Source organism: Triticum aestivum, chromosome 5B (assembly GCF_018294505.1).
Source record: "Triticum aestivum cultivar Chinese Spring chromosome 5B, IWGSC CS RefSeq v2.1, whole genome shotgun sequence".
NCBI classification, from domain to species: domain Eukaryota; kingdom Viridiplantae; phylum Streptophyta; class Magnoliopsida; order Poales; family Poaceae; genus Triticum; species Triticum aestivum.
The window spans coordinates 553,269,065-553,291,102 of record NC_057807.1 but is presented as its reverse complement, the minus strand read 5'-3'; the positions used below and the strand labels follow the sequence as shown (position 1 = coordinate 553,291,102).

Sequence of the window (22,038 nt, the reverse complement as noted above, 5' to 3'; positions counted from 1 at the left end):
AGAGAGAAAATGAAAGTCATTCCATATGCTTCAGCCATAGGTTCTATCATGTATGCAATGATGTGTACCATACCTGATGTGGGCCTTGCTATAAGCATAGCAGGGAGGTACCAAAGTAATCCCAGAGTGGAGCACTGGACAACGGTCAAGAACATCCTAAAATACCTGAAAAGGACTAAGGATATGTTTCTCGTTTATGGAGGTGAAAAAGAGCTCGTCGTAAACAGTTACATCGATGCAAGCTTTGACATTGATCCGGATGACTCTAAGTCACAAACCGGATATGTATTTTTATTGAATGGAGGAGCTGTCAGTTGGTGCAGTTCCAAGCAGAGCATCGTGGCAGGATCTACGTGTGAAGCGGAGTACATTGCTGCTTCGGAAGCAGCAAATGAAGGAGTTTGGATGAGGGAGTTCATATCCAATCTAGGTGTCACACCTAGTGCATCGGGTCCAATGAAAATCTTTTGTGACAATACTGGTGTAATTGCCTTGGCAAAGGAATCCAGATTTCACAAGAGAACCAAGCACATCAAGAGATGCTTCAATTCCATCCGTCATCAAGTGTCGAAAGGGGACATAGAGATTTGCAAGATACACACGGATCTGAAAGTTGAAGACCCGTTGACTAAGCCTCTTCCATGAGCAAAACATGATCAGCACCAAAGCTCCATGGGTGTTAGAATCATTACTATGTAATCTAGATTATTGACTCTAGTGCAAGTGGGAAACTGAAGGAAATATGCCCTAGAGGCAATAATAAAGTTATTATTCATTTCCTTATTTCATGATAAATGTTTATTATTCATGCTAGAATTGTATTAACCAGAAACTTAGTACATGTGTGAATACATAGACAAAACACATAGTCCCTAGTATGCTTCTACTTGACTAGCTTGTTAATCAAAGATGGTTATGTTTCCTAACCATAGACATGTGTTGTCATTTGATGAACGACATCACATCATTAGGAGAATGATGTGATGGACATGACCCATCCGTTAGCTTAGCATTATGATCGTGTCAGTTTCATTGCTACTGCTTTCTTCATGACTTATACAAGTTCCTCAGACTATGAGATTATGCAACTCCCGAATACCAGAGGAACACTTTGTGTGCTACCAAATGTCACAAACGTAAATGGGTGATTATAAAGGTGCTCTAGAGGTGTCTCCGAAGGTGTTTGTTGAGTTGGCATAGATCAAGATTAGGATTTGTCACTCCGGTTATCGGAGAGGTATCTCTGGGCCCTCTCGGTAATGCACATCATTATAAGCCTTGCAAGCAATGTGACTAATGAGTTAGTTGCGGGATGATGCATTACGGAACGAGTAAAGAGACTTGCCGGTAACGATATTGAACTAGGTATTGAGATACCGACGATCGAATCTCGGGCAAGTAACATACCGACGACAAAGGGAACAACGTATGTTCTTATGCAGCTTGATCGATAAAGATCTTCGTAGAATATCTAGGAACCAATATGAGCATCCAGGTTCTGCTATTGGTTATTGATCGGAGACGTGTCTCGGTCATGTCTACATAGTTCTCGAACCCGTAGGGTCCGCACGCTTAACGTTCGATGACGATTGGTATTATGAGTTTATGTGATATGATGTACCGAAAGTTGTTCGGAATCCCGGATGTGATCACGGACATGACGAGGAGTCTCGAAATGGTCGAGACAAAAAAATTGATATATTGGAAGGCTATGTTTGGACACCGGAAAGGTTCCTGGTGGTTCGGGCATTTTTCCGGAGTACCGGGAGGTTACCGAAACCCCCCGGGGAGTTAATGGGACTTAATGGTGAAGGAAATATGCCCTAGAGGCAATAATAAAGTTATTATTCATTTCCTTATTTCATGATAAATGTTTATTATTCATGCTAGAATTGTATTAACCGGAAACATAATACATGTGTGAATACATAGACAATATAGTGTCACTAGTATGCCTCTACTAGACTAGCTTGTTAATCAAAGATGGTTAAGGTTTTCTAACCATAGACATGAGTTGTCATTTGATAAATGGGATCACATCATTAGGAGAATGATGTGATTGACTTGACCCATTCCGTTAGCTTAGCACTTGATCGTGTAGTATATTGCTATTGCTTTCTTCATGACTTATACATGTTCCTATGACTATGAGATTATGCAACTCCTGAATACCGGAGGAACACTTTGTGTGCTACCAAACGTTACAACATAATTGGGTGATTATAAAGGTGCTCTACAGGTGTCTCCTATGGTACTTGTTGAGTTGGCATAGATCAAGATTAGGATTTGTCACTCCGATTATCGGAGAGGTATCTCTGGGCCCTCTCAGTAATGCACAACATTATAAGCCTTGCAAGCAATGTGACTAATGAATTAGTTGTGGGATGATGCATTACGGAACGAGTAAAGAGACTTGCCGGTAACGAGATTGAACTAGGTATTGAGATACCGACGATCGAATCTCGGGCAAGTAACATACCGATGACAAAGGGAACAACGCATATTGTTATGCGGTTTGACCGATAAAGATCTTCGTAGAATATGTAGGAGCCAATATGAGCATCCATGTTCCGCTATTGGTTATTGACCGGAGACATGTCTTGGTCATGTCTACATAGTTCTCGAACCCGTAGGGTCCGCACGCTTAACGTTCGGTGACGATCGGTATTATGAGTTTATGTGTTTTGATGTACCGAAGGTAGTTCGGAGTCCCGGATATGATCACGGACATTATGAGGAGTCTCAAAATGGTCGGCACATAAAGATCGATATATTGCATGACTATGTTTGGACTTCGAAAGTGTTCCAGGCAAGTTCGGGCATATACCGGAGTACCGAGGGGTTACCGGAACCCCCTGGGGAGTGTAATGAGCCTATTGGGCCTTAGTGGAGAAGAGGAAGGGCGGCCAAGGCAGGGCTGCGCGCCCCCTCCCCCTCTAGTCCGAATTGGACAAGGAGGGGGCGGCGCTCCCCTTTCCTTTCCCCCTCTCTCCTCCTTCCCCCTTCTCCTACTCCTACTAGGAAATGAGGAGTCGTACTCCCGGTGGGAGTAGGACTCCCCCCTTGGCACGCCCTCCTCCTGGCCGGCCGCCTCCCCCCTAGCTCCTTTATATACGGGGGCAGGGAGGCACCCCAAGACACACAAGTTGATCATTGATCTTTGGCTGTGTGCGGTGCCCCCCTCCACCACAATCCACCTCGGTCATATCATAGCGGTGCTTAGGCGAATCCCTGCGTTGGTAGCTTCATCAACACCATCATCACGCCGTCATGCTGACGGAACTCTCCCTTGAAGCTCTACTGGATCGTGAGTTCATGGGACGTCATCGAGCTGAACATGTGCAGATCGCGGAGGTGTCGTACGTTCGGTACTAGGATCGGTCAATTGTGAAGACGTACCACTACATCAACCGCGTTGTTATAACGCTTCCTCTTACGGTCTACGAGGGTACATGGACGACACTCTCCCCTCTCGTTGTTATGCGTCACCATGATCTTGCATGTGCGTAGGAAATTTTTGAAATTACTATGTTCCCCAACATTGGCATCCAAGCGAGGTTTTGTGTGTAGATGTTATATGCACAAGTAGAACACAAGTGAGTTATGGGCGATACAAGTCATACTGCTTACCAGCATGTCATACTTTGATTCAGCGGTATTGCTGGATGAAGCGGCCCGGACCGACATTACGCGTACGCTTACGCAAGACTGGTTCTACCGACGTGCTTCGCACATAGGTGGCTGGCGGGTGTCAGTTTCTCCAACTTTAGTTGAATCGAGTGTGGCTACGCCCGGTCCTTGTGAAGGTTAAAACAGCACTAACTTGACGAAATATCGTTGTGGTTTTGATGCCACTACAGGAATCAGGAAGTTTGCCGTCAGGCAAGTACAGACGGCAAAGGCAGGAATACAGACGGCAAAGATTTTGCCGTCAGCCGCTGACGGCAAATGTAGTCGGCAAAGCCAAAGTCGGCAAAGAGTACTTTGCCGTCAGCTTTTTATCGGGCAGACAGCAAAGAGATTTTGCCGTCAGTAAAACAATAACAGACAGCAAAGAATAGGGTCTCTGCCGTCAGCCAGACTCCATGTTTGCCGTCACCCAAAATCATCACAGATGGCAAATTGCTTTTTCATGATTAAAAAAATAAATCACCAGCACTAGCAAACCCACCACAGTCGTAGTTTTGCAAAACTGACCCACTTTTCACACATAATTCGCGGCACAATGTACAAAAACTTGAATCAAAAAGTGGAATTCGTGAAATATCAATGCAGCTACACGCATAGGCACTGAGCATCAAATTTCTGCCGGTACACGCACATAGCAATTAATAACAGTTACTAAGAGCCATAAATTAAGTGTCGTGGTCGGTGCAATGGCGTTCTTGGAGGGAGGTGGAAAAGGTCGCGGCGCCGGGGGACGGGGATAGCGGCGTGTGGCTGCTCGGGGCGACGATGGCCGGGGCAAAGGAAGGAAGGGGTCGGGGCCGGCACCACCCGGGAGCAGGGCCCGCCACGTGAGGCTGCTCTGGGTGACGAGGGAGGGCTGGGGTCGGCGGCGCCATGGCCGGCCGCGTGCTGCTGCTCGGGCGACGGTGGAGAGCCGGGGCCGGCAGAGCCATGGTGGGCCGCCTGCGGATGCTCATCGCGACGGGGGAGGGTTGGGGCCAGCAGCGCCATGGCGGGCCTCCTGCGGCTGCTCGGGGTGGCGAAGGAGGCCGGGGCGGCGGCGCCATGGTCGGCCGCCTCCGGCTGCTCGGGGCGGCGATGGAAGGCCGGGGCCGGCGGCGGCTGCTCAGGGCAGTGATGGAGGGCCGGGGCCGGCGGCGGCTGCTCAGGGCGATGGGGGAGGGCCGGGGCCGGCGGCGGCTGCCCAGGGCGATGGGGTAGGGCCGGGGCCGGCGGCGGCTGGTCGGGCGATGGGGAGGGCCGAGGCCGGCTCCGCACGACTGCTTGGGACGAAGAGGGGATGAGGAGAGAGGAGGGAGAATGAGAAGGAGAGGGCGCGTGCGACGTGGGGGTGCGTGCATCGTGGGTGGATAAGTGCGTCCGACAGGAGGGGTGGGATGGGTCCGTGCGTTATGGGCTGGTGCGGCTGAGATATTGCCATGTCATCGATCCGGGAGATCAATCCGTGTGTTGTGCTTCTTCTTTGCCGTCTGTAAAAAAAACACAGACAGCGAAGGGTCCAGTTTGCCGTCTGCCAATAAAAAAAGAGACGGCAAAGATTCTTTGTCGTCTGTGGATAAAAACACACATGGCAAAGATTTTTTGCCGTCTGTTTTTTTATGGGCAGACGGCAAACTAAGGTCTTTGTCGACTGTGTTTCTTTTCGCAGACGGCAAAGTACTCTTTGTCGTCAGTCATTCTTTGCCGTCAGCAGCTGACGACAAAAGTTGTCTTTGTCGTCAGGCACGACAAAAAGCTGACGGCAAAGACCCCCACAGACGGCGAATTAGCTGATTCCTGTAGTGCGTAGGTAAGAACGGTTCTTGCTTACCCCGTAGTAGCCACGTAAAACATGCTACAACAAAGTAGAGGACGTCTAACTTGTTTTTGCAGGGCATGTTGTGATGTGATATGGTCAAGACATGATGCTAAATTTTATTGTATAAGATGATCATGTTTTGTAACAAAGTTATCGGCAACTGGCAGGAGCCATATGGTTGTTGCTTTATTGTATGATATGCAATCGCCCTGTAATTGTTTTTACTTTATCACTAAGCGGTAGCGGTAGTCGTAGAAACAATAGCTGGCGAGACGACAACGATGCTACGATGGAGATCAAGGTTTCGCGCCGATGACGATGGTGATCATGACGGTGCTTTGGAGATGGAGATCAAAGGCACAAGATGATGATGGCCATATCGTATCACTTATATTGATTGCATGTGATGTTTATCTTTTATGCATCTTATTTTGCTTTGATTGACGGTAGCATTATAAAATGATCTCTCACTAAATTTCAAGGTATAAGTGTTCTCCCTGAGTATGCACCGTTACCAAAGTTCGTCGTGCCGAGACACCACGTGATGATCGGGTGTGATAAGCTCAATGTTCACCTACAACGGGTGCAAGCCAGTTTTGCACACGCAGAAATACTCGGGTTAAACTTGATGAGCCTAGCATATGCAGATATAGCCTCGGAACACTGAGATCAAAAGGTCGAGCGTGAATCATATAGTAGATATGATCAACATAGTGATGTTCAACATTGAAAACTACTCCATTTCACGTGATGATCGAAACTGGTTTAGTTGATTTGGATCACATGATCACTTAGATGATTAGAGGGATGTCTGTCTAAGTGGGAGTTCTTAAGTAATTTGATTAATTGAACTTTAATTTATCATGAACTTAGTACCTCATAGTATTTTGCTTGTCTATGTTGTTGTAGATAGATGACCCGTGCTGTTGTTCCGTTGAATTTTAATGCGTTCCTTGAGAAAGCTAAGTTGAAATATGATGGTAGCAATTACACGGATTGGGTCCGTAACTTGAGGATTATCCTCATTGCTGCACAGAAGAATTACGTCCTGGAAGCACCGCTAGGTGCAAGACCCGCTGCAGGAGCAACGCTGGACGTTGTGAATGTCTAGCAGAGCAAAGCTGATGACTACTCGATAGTTCAGTGTGCCATGCTTTACGGCTTAGAACTGGGACTTCAATGATGTTTTGAACATCATGGAGCATATGAGATGTTCCAGGAGTTGAAGTTAAAATTTCAAGCAAATGCCCGGATTGAGAGATATGAAGTCTCCAATAAGTTCTATAGCTGCAAGATGGAGGAGAATAGTTATGTCAGTGAACATATACTCAGAATGTCTGAGTATAATAATCACTTGATTCAACTGGGAGTTCATCTTCCTGATGATAGTGTCATTGACAGAATTCTCCAATCACTGCCACCAAGCTACAAGAGCTTCGTGATGAACTATAATATGCAAGGGATGGAAAATACTATTCCTGGGCTCTTCGCGATGCTAAAGGCTGCAGAGGTAGAAATCAAGAAGGAGCATCAAGTGTTGATGGTCAACAAGACCACCAGTTCCAAGAAAAAGGGTAAAGGGAAGAAGAAGGGGAACTTCAAGAAGAACAGCAAACAAGTTGCTGCTCAGGAGAAGAAACCCAAGTCTGGACCTAAGCCTGGGACTGAGTGATTTTATTGCAAAGGTACTGGTCACTGGAAGCGGAACTGCCCCAAGTATTTGGCAGATAAGAAGGATGGCAAGGTGAACAAAGGTATATGTGATATACATGTTATTCATATGTACCTTACTAGAGCTTGCAGTAGCACCTGGGTATTTGATACTGGTTCTGTTGCTAACATTCGCAACTCGAAATAGGGACTACGGATTGAGCGGAGATTGGCTAAGGATGAGGTGACGATGCGCGTGGGAAATGGTTCCAAAGTCGATGTGATCACCGTCGGCACGCTACCTCTACATCTACCTTCAGGATTAGTTTTAGACCTGAATAATTGTTATTTGGTGCCAGCGTTAAGCATGAACATTATATCTAGAACTTGTTTGATGCGAGACGGTTATTCATTTAAATATGAGAATAATGGTTATTCTATTATATGAGTAATATCTTTTATGGTCATGCACCCTTAATGAGTGGTTTATTTGTGTTAAATCTCGATAGTAGTGATACACATATTCATAATATTGCAGCCAAAAGATGCAGAGTTGATAATGATAGTGCAAGTTATTTGTGGCACTGCCGTTTAGGTCATATTGGTGTAAAGCGCATGAAGAAACTCCATACTGATGGACTTCTGGAATCACTTGATTATGAATCACTTGGTACTTGCGAACCATGCCTCATGGGCAAGATGACTAAAACGCCGTTCTTCGAAACAATGGAGCGAGCAACAGATTTATTGGAAATCATACATACTGATGTATGTGGTCCAATGAATATTGAGGCTCGCGGTGGTTATCGTTATTTTCTCACCTTCACAGATGATTTGAGCAGATATGGGTATATCTACTTAATGAAACATAAGTCTGAAACATTTGAAAAGTTCAAAGAATTTCAAATGAAGTGGAAAATTATCGTAACAAGAAAATAAAGTTTCTATGATCTGATCGTGGAGGAGAATATTTGAGTTACGAGTTTGGTCTACATTTGAAACAATGCGGAATAGTTTCGCAACTCACGCCACCCGGAACACCACAGCGTAATGGTGTGTCCGAACGTCATAATCGTACTTTACTAGATATGGTGCGATCTATGGTGTCTCTTACTGATTTACCGCTATCGTTTTGGGGTTATGCTTTAGAGACGGCTGTATTCATGTTAAATAGGGCACCATCTAAATCCGTTGAGACGACGCCTTATGAACTGTGGTTTGGCAAGAAACCAAAGTTGTCGTTTCTTAAAGTTTGGGGCTGCGATGCTTATGTGAAAAAGCTTCAACCTGATAAGCTCGAACCCAAATTGGAGAAATGTGTCTTCATAGGATACCCAAAGGAGACTATTGGGTACACCTTCTATCACAGATCCGAAGGCAAAACATTCATTGCTAAGAATGGGTCCTTTTTAGAGAAGGGGTTTATCTCGAAAGAAGTGAGTGGGGGGAAAGTAGAACTTGATGAGGTAATTGTACCTGCTCCCTTATTGGAAAGTAGTTCATCACAGAAACCGGTTCCTGTGACACCTACACAAATTAGTGAGGAAGCTAATGATATTGATCAAGAAACTTCAGATCAAGTTACTACCAAACCTCATAGGTTAAACAGAATAAGATCCAGACCAGAGTGGTACGGTAATCCTATTTTGGAGGTCATGTTACTTGACCATGGCGAACCTACGAACTAGGAGGAAGCGATGATGATCCCAGATTCCGCAAAATGGCTTGAGGCCATGAAATCTGAGATGGGATCCATGTATGAGAACAGAGTGTGGACTTTGGTTGACTTGCCCGATGATCGGCAAGCCATCGAGAATAAATGGATCTTCAAGAAGAAGACTGACGCTGATAGTAATGTTACTGTCTATAAAGCTCGACTTGTTGCAAAAGGGTTTCGACAAGTTCAAGGGGTTGACTACGATGAGACTTTCTCACGGGTAGCGATGCTTAAGTCTATCCGAATCATGTTAGCAATTGCCGCATTTTATGATTATGAAATTTGGCAAATGGATGTCAAAACTGCATTCCTGAATGGATTTCTGGAAGAAGAGTTGTATATGATGCAACCATAAAGTTTTGTCGATCCAAAAGGTGCTAACAAATTAAGCAAGCTCTAGCGATCCATTTATGGACTGGTGCAAGCATCTCGGAGTTGGAATAAACGTTTTGATAGTGTGAACAAAGCATATGGTTTTATACAGACTTTTGGAGAAGCCTGTATTTACAAGAAAGTGAGTGGGAGCTCTGTAGCATTTCTAATACTATATGTAGATGACATATTATTGATTGGAAATGATATAGAATTTCCGGATAGCATAAAAGGATACTTGAATAAGAGTTTTTCAAAGAAAGACCTCGGTGAAGCTGCTTACATATTGGGCATCAAGATCTATAGAGATAGATCAAGACGCTTAATTGGACTTTCACAAAGCACATACCTTGATAAAGTTTTGAAAAAGTTCAAAATGGATCAAGCAAAGAAAGGGTTCTTGCCTGTGTTACAAGGTGTGAAGTTGAGTCAGACTCAATGCCCGGCCACTGGAGAAGATAGAGAGAAAATGAAAAATGTTCCCTATGCTTCAGCCATCGGCTCTATCATGTATGCAATGTTGTGTACCAGACCTAATGTGTGTCTTGCTATTAGTTTAGCAGGGAGGTACCAAAGTAATCCAGGAGTGGATCACTGGACAGTGGTCAAGAACATCCTGAAATACCTGAAAAGAACTAAGGGTATGTTTCTCGTTTATGGAGGTGACAAAGAGCTCGTAGTAAATGGTTATGTCGATGCAAGCTTTGACACTGATCCGGACGATTCTAAATCGCAAACCAGATACGTGTTTATATTGAATGGTGGAGCTGTCAGTTGGTGCAGTTCTAAACAAAAGCGTCGTGGCGGGATCTACGTGTGAAGCGGAGTATATAGCTGCTTTAGAAGCAGCAAATGAAGGAGTCTGGATGAAGGAGTTCATATCCGATCTAGGTGTCATACCTAGTGCATCGGGTCCAATGAAAATCTTTTGTGACAATACTGGTGCAATTGCCTTGGCAAAGGAATCCAGATTTCACAAGAGAACCAAGCACATCAAGAGACGCTTCAATTCCATCCGTGACCAAGTCCAGGTGGGAGACATAGATATTTGAAAGATACATACGGATCTAAATGTTGCAGACCCATTGACTAAGCCTCTCTCACGAGCAAAACATGATCAGCACGAAGACTCCATGGGTGTTAGAATCATTACTGTGTAATCTAGATTACTGACTCTAGTGCAAGTGGGAGACTGAAGGAAATATGCCCTAGAGGCAATAATAAAGTTATTATTTATTTCCTTATTTCATGATAAATGTTTATTATTCATGCTAGAATTGTATTAACCGGAAACATAATACATGTGTGAATACATAGACAATATAGTGTCACTAGTATGCCTCTACTAGACTAGCTCGTTAATCAAAGATGGTTAAGGTTTCCTAACCATAGACATGAGTTGTCATTTGATAAATGGGGTCACATCATTAGGAGAATGATGTGATTGACTTGACCCATTCCGTTAGCTTAGCACTTGATTGTTTAGTATATTGCTATTGCTTTCTTCATGACTTATACATGTTCCTATGACTATGAGATTATGCAACTCCTGAATACCGGAGGAACACTTTGTGTGCTACCAAATGTCACAACGTAACTGGGTGATTATAAAGGTGCTCTACAGGTCTCTCCGATGGTACTTGTTGAGTTGGCATAGATCGAGATTAGGATTTGTCACTCCGATTATCAGAGAGGTATCTCTGGGCCCTCTCGGTAATGCACATCACTATAAGCCTTGCAAGCAATGTGACTAATGAGTTAGTTGCGGGATGATGCATTACGGAACGAGTAAAGAGATTTGCCGGTAACGAGATTGAACTAGGTATTGAGATACCGACGATCGAATCTCGGGCAAGTAACATACCGATGACAAAGGGAATAACGTATATTGTTATGCAGTTTGACCGATAAAGATCTTCGTAGAATATGTAGGAGCCAATATGAGCATCCAGGTTCCGCTATTGGTTATTGACCGGAGACGTGTCTCGGTCATGTCTACATAGTTCTCGAACCCGTAGGGTCCGCACGCTTAACGTTCGGTGACGATCGGTATTATGAGTTTATGTGTTTTGATGTACCGAAGGTAGTTCGGAGTCCCGGATATGATCACGGACATGAAGAGGAGTCTCGAAATGGTCGAGACATAAATATCGATATATTGGATGACTATGTTTGGACTTCGGAAGTGTTCCAGGCAAGTTCGGGCATATACCGGGGTACCGGGGGGTTATCGGAACCCCCCGGGGAATGTAATGGGCCTATTGGGCCTTAGTGGAGAAGAGGAGGGGTGGCTAAGGCAGGGTCGCACGCCCCCTCCCCCCTCTAGTCCGAATTGGACAAGGAGGGGGGGGGGCGGCGCCCCCCTTTCCTTCCCCCCTCTCTCCTCCTTCCCCCTTCTCCTACTCCTACTAGGAAAGGAGGAGTCCTACTCCCGGTGGGAGTAGGACTCCCCCCTTGGCGCGCCCTCCTCCTGGCCGGCCGCCTGCCCCATAGCTCCTTTATATACGGGGGCAGGGGGCACCCCAAGACACACAAGTTGATCATTGATCTTTAGCCGTGTGCGGTGCCCCCCTCCACCATAATCCACCTCGGTCATATCCTAGCGGTGCTTAGGCGAAGCCCTGCGTCGGTAGCTTCATCAACACCATCATCACACCTTCGTGCTGACGGAACTCTCCCTCAAAGCTCTATTGGATCGTGAGTTCGTGGGACGTCATCGAGCTCAACGTGTACAGATCGCGAAGGTGCCGTACGTTCGGTACTAGGATCGGTCAATCGTGAAGACGTACGACTACATCAACCGCGTTGTTATAATGCTTCCGCTTACGGTCTATGAGGGTACGTGGACGACACTCTCCCCTCTCGTTGTTATGCATCACCATGATCTTGCGTGTGCGTAGGAAAATTTTGAAATTACTACGTTCCCCAACAAATGGGCCACGGTGGAAGAGACGAGGAGCCGGCCAAGGTGCCCCCCAAGCCCAATCTGAATTGGGAAGGGGGCCGGGCCCCCTTTCCTTCTCTCCCTCTCCCTCTTCCTTCTTCTCCTACTCCAACTAGGGAAGGGGGGAAACCTACTCCTAGTGGGAGTAGGACTCCCCCCCCTTGGGCGCGCCATAGAGGGCCGGCCCTCCCCTCCTCGACTGCTTTATATACGGGGGAGGGGGGCACCCCATAGACACAAGTTGATCAAGTTGATCTTTTAGCCGTGTGCGGTGCCCCCCTCCACAGATTTCCACCTCGGCCATATCGTCGTAGTGCTTAGGCGAAGCCCTGCACCGGTAACTTCATCATCACCATCACCACATTGTCGTGCTGACGAAACTCTCCCTCGACCTCAGCTGAATCTAGAGTTCGTGGGACGTCACCGAGCTGAACGTGTGCAGATCGCGGAGGTGCCGTATCTTCGGTGCTAGGATCGGTCGGATCGTGAAGACGTACGACTACATCAACCGCGTTGTCATAACGCTTCCGCTTTCGGTCTACAAGGGTACGTAGACAACACTCTCCTCTCTCGTTGCTATGCATCACCTAGATAGATCTTGCGTGTTCGTAGGATTTTTTTTTGAAATTACTGCGTTCCCCAACATTATATGTGGCATCCATTGTGAGTTATTCACTTTCACGTAGATCTATAATCAGCGTGTGGTGATGTTGAACGGATACTCCAAAAGTTAAGAGCTCAAACTAGAGTAAAGAGAAACTTATTTTTTTTAGTGTTGGCCGTGACGCAGAAAAGAAGGGACTACTAGCTGTAGGTGGAGTCACATGGAGTCTGGGAGTATTAGCATACGCGCGGTATAATCTCAAGTCAAGCCATGGAAATTTGACATATATACGAATTCAAGTTTTTTGGAGTTACGTTAAATATTGTGTACAAGATATGTTACAGTTGGACTCTCGTACAGTGTGAAGACATGCATGGTATATTGTAGTGCCATGTTCTAGTAGGACTCTTGTATTCTAGGCCTCCTATATAATCTGAGGACGAATACACGTTGTAACATATGCCAAGATAATATCACGGATACGCAGGGGGAGTCAACGAAACGTGATGTCGTTCGGTGTGTTGTATTGTAGAGGTCTCACGAGAAGGAGCACACATAGCCATGCCTCGAGGATTCGTCGATGTTCAGTCAAACTCATTAACAAATCTTGGTGTCGTGTCTTGTGTGATTGTTTGATCCTCGCTATATTGGAATGCACCTCGGATTATTCTAACACAAATACCAGTCTTGATGCTCCATGTTGTGGCCTTCCAACCATCAGCATTGGGCTGCGGCTCGACATGCTTCATGAAGCCTAGGACCAAAACTGCCCAAACAACTAGCGATCTAGTTGCGTTCCTCGGTATTCTTAAGAAATGAAGCTTGGGGCGTTTGTTCAGCACTTTGCAGTAGATGATCATATGCGAGAGATCGACCCTTGACACTAAGCCTCAATCTCCTACGATGGTGATTGCCTTGTATGTGGTGTGTTAATAGGAGGCTGAATCGACATTCACCGTCAGATTGCTCCAGGAGTTACTACCGGGGTGATAGAGGGAGAGGTGAGAGGAAGGATTTGCCATCTCCGAACCCCATGAAATTGTGCGGCAAGGAAGTAACTGTAGTTTGGTTTGCGCACAATGGCAACCGTTTGCAGTCTGCTCGCCGACGTCGTAGAGGAAGTCGTGTCGTTTCCGAAGAAATGAGGGACGCGATGGATCATCACCGATGACGACGGATAGGAGGATGAGACCCCCGTCGGTCTCTGTGGCAAATATGTATGGGAATGAACCGACCCGGACCTGACCTTGGACCCATGTGGCCCCAAGGCCAATTCGAGAAGCCACGGGTTGACTCATATAAATAATAGTTTATGGCCTCGTTGGTCCGGGGTTTGGGCCTGAAAAGTAGGCCCGACGGTTGGGCCGGGCCAGGCTCGGGCTTGAGTTTTTACCCCGGGCTTGGTCAGGCCCGGCCCGGCGGATGGCCTGGTCTATTAGAGGGAGAGTGGCATCCCAGCCCATCGGGATCCAAGTCCTGGCGCTCGCATTATTTCTGGTTTTATTTTAAGATTTCCGGCGCATCCTACTGTGACTTGTAAATCTTAAGATGATATGCCGGCTCAGTCTCTCGGAGATGCTCATAGGGGGAGGGTGTGCGTGTATGCCTTTATAAGGATGAATGTATGCGCGTATGTACGAGCGCTTGCATCTGTACTGTGTTAAAGAAATATTTTTCTAGAAATCAAAATCAAGTGACCCATCTTATGAAAAAAGAGTTCTTTGAGAAAAAGAAAGAAAAAAACCCGTCCAGACTCCAGAATTTCTGAACTCCTACCGAACAGTCACGAGTCCTCCCTAATCACGTCACCCACCCCCACCCCACCCCACCTTCCGACCCGGCCGGCCACGCCACGCCAATTCTCCCAATTCTCGCAGCCCCCGCCATGGCCGACGACGAGGACGCCGGCGCCCTCTCCGACGTCGACGAGGACCCCCTCCCCCCGCCCCTCCCCTCCACCTCCTCCTCAATCAAACCCCCACCCGCGTCACAGCCCCACCACGCCGATGCGGCGGCGGCCGCCCAGCAGCAGCGCCTGCTCAACCTAACCGCGGAGCTGGAGGAGGAGCGCCGCCTGCGCCGCGCGGCGGAGGAGTCCCTCGCCAGCTCCGAGACCCGCCTCGGCCGCCTCAAGGCGTTCGCGCAGGACGCGCTGCGGAAGCGCGACGACCTCAAGGCCGAGTCCGCCGCGTCGTCCCGGGCGCTGCAGGCGCTCCAGGCCGAGGCGGCCACCGCCTCCTCCATGCTCTCCTCCGGCCTCGAGCGGATCTCCGCCAAGGCGTCCCCGTCCACCCCGCCCGCCCCGCTCCCCACCTCCGGCAAGTACTCCGCCGGCCTCCCCGCCCTCGCCTACGGCGTCCTCAAGCGCGCCAACGACATCGTCGACGACCTGCTCGCGCAGATCGACGCCGCGGGCCGCGACCGTGACCGCGCGCGCCAGGACATGGACCAGCGCAACTACCAGATCGCCATCGAGGTGTCCGAGCTCGAGGCGGCCGTGGCCTCGCGCGCCGCCGAGTCCGAGTCCCTCTCCAGGTCCCTCTCCGATCGGGAGGCGGAGATCTCCGCGCTACGGGATGAGGTCCGATCCCTCGAGGCCAAGATGGACGCACAGAGGCCTGTCCTCGCCGAGCAGATCGGCTGCGCCTCCAGGCTCTACGATGAGCTTCGCGAGGTAGTCATGCTCGTGGACTCAGACGCCGCCACCGCGCTGCCCGACTCGGTCTTCGTGTGGAAGGAGACAGACGTGGAGGAGAGCCTCAAGGTTTCGCTGGAAGGGACCAGGATGGCCTACGACATCGCCGCAATGGCGCTGCAGAAGGTCGGGGTGTGGCGGGATAAGGGGAGGAGCAAGGTTACGGAGCTTGAGGAGAGGGTGAGGGAGCTGACCCGGGAGAAGGAGCACATTGGGGTGCTGCTCCGGAGCGCGCTGCAGGCTAACACGACCGAGGTTTTGAAGGTGGCCGAGGATGGGCTGAGGGAGGCTGGAATCGAGATAGGGCTCAACGGCCACAGGGATCACAGGCCAGGGAGCACGGAGAAGGATGAAGTCTATACATTGGTAGGTGCACTGTGAATAATCTCATGCTGTTGCAAGTTCATCAACTTCCCATATATTTAGCCATACTGAATTGTTTGTTCTGTAACAATCAACCAATATTGCAGGCAGGGGCATTGGAGAACAGCATGAAGGAGTCCCAGATTAAGATCATTGAGCTGCAACATCTTGTTGAAGCACAAAGGTAGCTACCTTGATTGCTGCATTTTTGTTTATTTGCCATTTTATTTTTTGCCGCACTGCCTGTTGAACTTGAGTAACAGTAATGGAAATTACTACCCATTGGATTTTGATGTGGAATGGCCATGTGGTTTAAAGCATATATGCTTTTTGACCTCTTTTAACCAACAATAAGCTATGCAAATTGATGTATAAATTACCCTTCAGTGTACCACTCTTGGCATCTCGATATAAATAAAAGCTGCAATTCATTACTAAACCCGAAGTAAGTAGGAGTGCTACTGTAAAAAGTTTCATACCTCGGGCTCGAAATTACCATTTCCTACTTCCCATCTTCTGAAATTGTGGATTTCAGGGCAGAGTCTAGTCTACTAAGGACGAGGATGGAAGGGCAAGAAAAGGAGATTGGTCAGCTACGGAAGCAGATAAAACATCTTGAAGAGAAGGAAAGGATGGCCAATGAAAGCGTAATATTTCCTCATGTCCAATCTGATGTTTTGAGTATATGCATATCACTCTTATGGTCAGAGTTAGTGAGGCAACACATAACCGTGTTTGTTGCATTCTTCAGGTTGAGGATCTGATGGTGGACATAACAGCTGCTGAAGAGGAGATTCAAAGGTGGAAGACGGCAGCAGAGGAGGAAGCTAATGCTGGTAGATCAATTGAGCAAGAGTTCCAGACTCAGGTGCGTTTATACTTTATACAGACATGCACCATACTACTCTGCATGTCCTTATGTTTTTGGTGTCTTGTTTGTGTTTTCATGAGTTACATTAGACAACCAATGGCTCAACTCAATTGATCACTTAGCATTGCAGTTCTCTTATACTCCCTCCGTAAAGAAATATAAGAGCGTTTAGATCACTAAAGTAGTTTTCATGAGTTATCACTAAAGTAGTGATCTAAACACTTTATATTTCTTTACGGAGGGAGTATTAGATATTTCTTTTGGAGAACAGAGTAAATATTAAGCATGGTGAGCATGTTAGCAAACTAGGACTCCATGAGTTAATTAGACAAGCAAATGCTAGACTGAATTAATCACTTAGCATTGCAGTTATCTGATACTCCATCTGTCCCAAATTACTTGTCTTAGATTTGTCTAGATACATCGTGACAATGTATCTAGACAAATCTAAGACAAGTAATTTGGGACGGAGGTAATATTAAATATTTCTTTTGGAGAACGGCGTAATATTAAGCACGGTAAACATGTTAGCAAACTACCATGACTCCATGAGTTAACTAGACAAGCAAATGCTTGACTTTAATGTTTAATCACATAGAATTGGAGTCGTCTGATATTAAATATTTCTTATGGAGAACAGAGTAATATTAAGAATTGAACACAGTGAACATGCTGGCATACTACCATGTGCACTTTTGAAACATATGTTTGGTGTTTTGACAGCAAGGCACTACACAAAGTGTAAGAAAGCACAGGATCGTAGTAGGCATGCTTGAACACTTAAGTAGAATTCTTGGTTAGTGTTATCATAATATCATTTGGCAGTTTAGCTGAAACATCATTATGTATGGACCATATGCTATGCTATACTGATACAGACACATGGTGCTGAGGGTAGCGCGGGTTTTATTCTTATTTAGCATAGTGAGACAAACATATTACTTCTGTTATGGTATGGTGTAGCTTGTGGTTCAACATCAGCTTTATTATGGTTCCATTGTTGTATTCAGTTTCCTCATAATGAATTGTTTCCATGTGACCTTTGTTGTTACATCTTGGAAGTTAGTTATAGCAACATTAGAGTATCCTTCAGTTGTTACTACCAGTTTTAGATATGGCATTGCCACATTGTCCATAGAAAAATGCTTCGGTTGCGAAACAATAATTTTGATGCCTTAAGCGTAAATGTCTTTATAGATAAGTTGTGTCTAAGTGATGTGCAATAAAGTGCAAGGAAGGGCTTTGCAATCAGTAGTGGTTGGCAGCAGATGCAGCTGAGTCCCGCAACTTGGTATTGTGGCTATATGAAGGATACTTTATTGTGCTTGCATAAATGTTGATTTATTTTGGAAATAAAAAAACTTCTGTAGATAACTTGTAATCAACAGGCTTGTTGTTGATAACTATAGATAACCAGTGCAAGGAAAGGGCTTGTTTCCCATAGAGGACGAAGTATCCTTTCTGGTTGTAATCAACAGGCTTGATGTTGGCAACTTGTAATGCCGCTGTGTGAAGGATATATGATTGTACAAGGATGCGTAGTGTCTTCATGTTTTTTTATTTTTATTTTGGAAAGAGCATAAGTTGTAAGGAAATGGCTTGTTCTCAAATAGGGTTGAAGCGTCCTTTCTGGTTGCAATCAACAGTCTTCTAGATCCATGAGAAGCTGAACTGAATTAATTTTTATTTTATTGCACAGATATCGTCCCTCCACAAGGAACTAGAGGAAGCAAGAGAAACAATGGTGGAGCTGGAAAACAAGCTCAAGTTCAAGGAGGAGACAGCGGCCGCCGCAATGGCGGCCCGTGACGCAGCAGAGAAGTCCTTAAAGCTCGCCGACACGAGATCCGCGAGGCTGCGCGAGCGGCTGGAGGAGCTCAACAGGCAGGCGGAGGAGTCGGACAATAGGGCGGACCCGAGCAGCCGCAGCGGCCACAGGTATGTGTGCTGGCCATGGCAGTGGCTGGGGCTGAACTACGTACGACTGCCGCCTGCCGAGGCAGAGGAGACCTCCAACGAGATGGAGCTCTCCGAACCCCTGATATAGCAGCGGCGTGGTGTTTATACAGATCGAAACACGGGCCGTCTGCTCCTTTGTTTCGACAAAAGAAAAAGCAAAGAGAACATTAGTTTTTTTTTAGCTTGGGTTCTTCCTGTAGATGTTTGGCAAATTTGTCCGTGCTTGTTTGTAGTGTGCAGACTCACGAGGGTGTTCGACGGGCGGCGTGTAATTGTAGAGAAAGTTACCGACTCGGGATATAGTGAAGATGTTTCATTCTTTGGGAAAATCGTCTCTTTTTGACATATCACTTTACCCTGGATTTCTTTATATGACCACCACAACTCATTTTTGCTGATTCAGGTGAACTACACAGGCAAAATATATGATTTTCTTATGTAACATATGAAGACTTGCCAACTCTGTCAATAAAGATGTAGTTTTACCTAGAAGTTGTTATCAAAAGAGTACAAATAAACAGGAGGTGTTGGCTGGAAGAAAATGAGTTGTTCTGAAGTGTACAAGCACACACAGGGGATGGGAACTAAAATGGCTAACTTCATCCTCCAACAATGTGACCATATCATGAACCTGACTGTGCAGCGAAACCGACGGCGACCCGGATGCTCAGGATGGAGGAGGAAGAGGCGTCCTCGCAGGCGCCATCGCAGCCAGATCACTGAAAATGGATCATATAAAATTGAGAAAAGAGAGTAAACTTCTGAGACAAATAAATCAACCTTCTCTCTGATCTGCTGGCAAGTACCTGATCCGCTGGCTGACGATCGCAGCGTACTGGCTTGGGATCTTCTCCAGTGCCTCGAGCGCGAACCGCTCCCCCTTCTCGGCGCGGGACATCTCCGCCGACATGATCTTGGTGAAATCTACAAACTGCAGTTGGTGTAGGCAACATGAGTGAGGTGGGGACTGAGTTAGTTCAGGACATGCCATGAATGAGCATGCCCTCTTGCAGAAACAAAGTGACAATGGTTCTACCACATACCTGGAAGTTATCGAACCGGCGTCTGCCGTCGTGGAACCGCATCTGATCGTCGTCCCATGGCCCGTCCCCGACCCCGACGAGGACGATGGAGAGAGGGAAATGGCTGCAAGCAAACACAACCCATAATGTCTCTGGAGCATATGCAAACCAGTCAGGTTTTGGAGACAGGTACTTGGCATTCAGCTGTATCAATCAACTACTAGTACCTGGCATGAATGAGGGCCTGAAGAGTCCTCTCCTCCATGTAGTTCTCCGATCTTGATTCGTCCGGGGAGCTCGCGCGATGAGCGCCGCAACCTCTCGGAACCTGGTGTTGATCACGTCAGAAACACAACCGCACAAAAATTAGCACCAAATTTCATTCCAGACATGGTCTGAAAATTTTCAAAAGGAGAAAAGAGGACACACACAAAAATGGCCGTTGATCACCTGCCCGTCAGCGATTATCAGCAGGATGTGGTACTGATGCCCGGAGCGCTGGACTATCCCCATTGCAGCCTCTATGATCGGCGCCAAGGATGTCGGGCCTGAATCAGAAACCATCATGAGACACAACTCACAAGACCAGTCTTTCTCTTGCAGGAATCAGTGGCAAGATGATGCTACCGGAGAGCTGAACGGTGGCGGCGATCTCCCGGTACCGCAGCAGCGCCTCCGGGACGCCGGCGCACGGCCGCCCGTCGCCGTAGAAGCTGAACACGCCCTGGTCGTGCGTGGACGCTGGCGGCAGGCAGACGAATAAGATCATAAGCCAGTTAGTTCATCACTTCACCACCGTGCACCATCATTCCAGAGTGACTTACTGTCCCCGAAGCCGAAGCAGGGGATGGCGTTGTCCTCGTCGAAGGCCGACAGCGTGTCGCCGACGATGCCGATGGCCTCCTCGTACGGGTTCGGGCCGGCGCCGAGGTCGTGCAGGCTCCTCCCGGCGAAGCACCGCTTCCCTGTTCATTCACGCATCCATCCATGAAAAATTCAGAACTACTACTGTGTATGGTGGTAATAACTGAAGAAAAGGGGCTAAGGTTCTTCAGACAGGTAAGTAAAGTCTGAAGAGAGAGAGAGAGAGCACCTGTCCACTGGTTGCTCTTGGTGAAATCCACCCCGATGATGAGGTTGGACGACTCGAGCCCCACCCGCTGAAGAGCCGCCTTCACCTGCCAAGATACGACCGATCGATCGACGCGCCGAAAGAGAATGTGAATCAGATTGTAATGTACTCCCTCCGTAAACTGATATAATAGCATTTAAAATACTAAAGTAGTGATCTGATCTAAACACTCTTATATTAGTTTACCATAGGGAGAAGAAGAGAAACTTGCAGCAGAGTAGAACCAAGCTGCGACTGAACAAGGCACGATCTTCGTTACCTGGTCCAAGGTAGCATAAGCCTGACGATCTGCTCCCATTTCAGATGATGGGCTTTCGCTTTGGCGCGACTTGGCCGGGGACACGGTCCAGGTGGCGACGGCGCAGCAGAGCAGCAGGAACGCCGAGAGGATCATGGACGGCGCTGGCGATGGAATTGGATGTGTTTTTTTGGTGAGAGAAGGCAGCAGGAAGCAGCAGAGTTGCTGCTGTACTGTACTGTAGAGCACCGTCGAGCAGGGGAAAGTGTGGAGGAGGGATGGAGGGAGGGAGTCCGCGTGGTGCGGTGTGAGACGGGACGGGAACACGGCTTGACTTGACTTGACAGGCCTGTAGGCGTGCTGCCAAGACGCTGAAACGGAGGGCACTTGGCACCAGCTTAATTCGCATCAAAGGTCCCCTCAGAAAAAGGAAATTCGCGGCAATGTGTTTCTCACGTAAAAAAAAAGAGGTTTTTCTCACGTTCCAAGAACGCCATTCTTTTTTCGCCGCATAGGAGCATCTCTACCCCTTCCCCTGGAAGAAAGGAAGGCATTAGTCACCCAAAATATATTTGGTTCGAGGAATTAACACACACCTAGCTTACCCGTGTTTGGAGAACCCACAAAAAAAAGGAGAACCCGGGCCGAAAAACCCGAGCTGGTCTCTAGCCCGGAAAGAGCCGATAAGACTGTTTGGACCTGTCTCAAGCTTCGGGCCGGGCTTTGGGTTGGGCTTTGCGCTTGCATACAGGCAGGCCTTGGCTTTGAAAAGGACTATTTTTGTGGCTTCACAACGGACTCGGGCTTGAAGTTTGAGGGTTGGACTTATGCAAGCCCAACCTGAAATCTGGCCTGGGCCGACTAATGATCAGGTTTACACCTAGTCCCCCCCTCCCCCCGCCCTCCACCCACCCTACCTAAAAAAATCTAGCCCTTTCCCGGAACCATTAATATAGAGAAAGTATGTTTTTCTTCTTCAAATT

General features: G+C 47.3%; 2 protein-coding genes across 3 annotated transcripts; one reads left to right on the top strand and one right to left on the bottom strand.

Moving 5' to 3' along the window:
• Window positions 1-14,625: 14,625 nt before the first annotated feature.
• On the top strand, window positions 14,626-19,008 carry LOC123113153 (myosin heavy chain, embryonic smooth muscle isoform). The gene is made up of 5 exons (XM_044534302.1): window positions 14,626-15,836; window positions 15,941-16,017; window positions 16,369-16,480; window positions 16,585-16,701; window positions 18,404-19,008. Exons 1-5 carry the CDS (start codon window positions 14,661-14,663, stop codon window positions 18,749-18,751), a joined length of 1,830 nt encoding a protein of 609 aa, XP_044390237.1. The 5' UTR covers window positions 14,626-14,660; the 3' UTR covers window positions 18,752-19,008.
• Window positions 19,009-19,143: 135 nt separating this feature from the next.
• Window positions 19,144-21,338, bottom strand: LOC123113154 (E3 ubiquitin-protein ligase RGLG1). 2 transcript variants are annotated; one of them, XM_044534303.1, is made up of 9 exons: window positions 21,077-21,338; window positions 20,779-20,863; window positions 20,510-20,650; window positions 20,313-20,426; window positions 20,136-20,233; window positions 19,913-20,013; window positions 19,707-19,809; window positions 19,470-19,594; window positions 19,144-19,382 (listed from the first exon to the last, which is right to left on the bottom strand). In XM_044534303.1, the coding sequence occupies exons 1-9, from the start codon at window positions 21,209-21,211 to the stop codon at window positions 19,331-19,333; spliced, it is 954 nt and encodes a 317-aa protein (XP_044390238.1). In that variant the 5' UTR covers window positions 21,212-21,338; the 3' UTR covers window positions 19,144-19,330. The 2 variants fall into 2 exon arrangements, with proteins under 2 accessions (XP_044390238.1, XP_044390239.1); XM_044534304.1 differs by having other exon boundaries at window positions 21,004-21,142.
• Window positions 21,339-22,038: the final 700 nt, after the last annotated feature.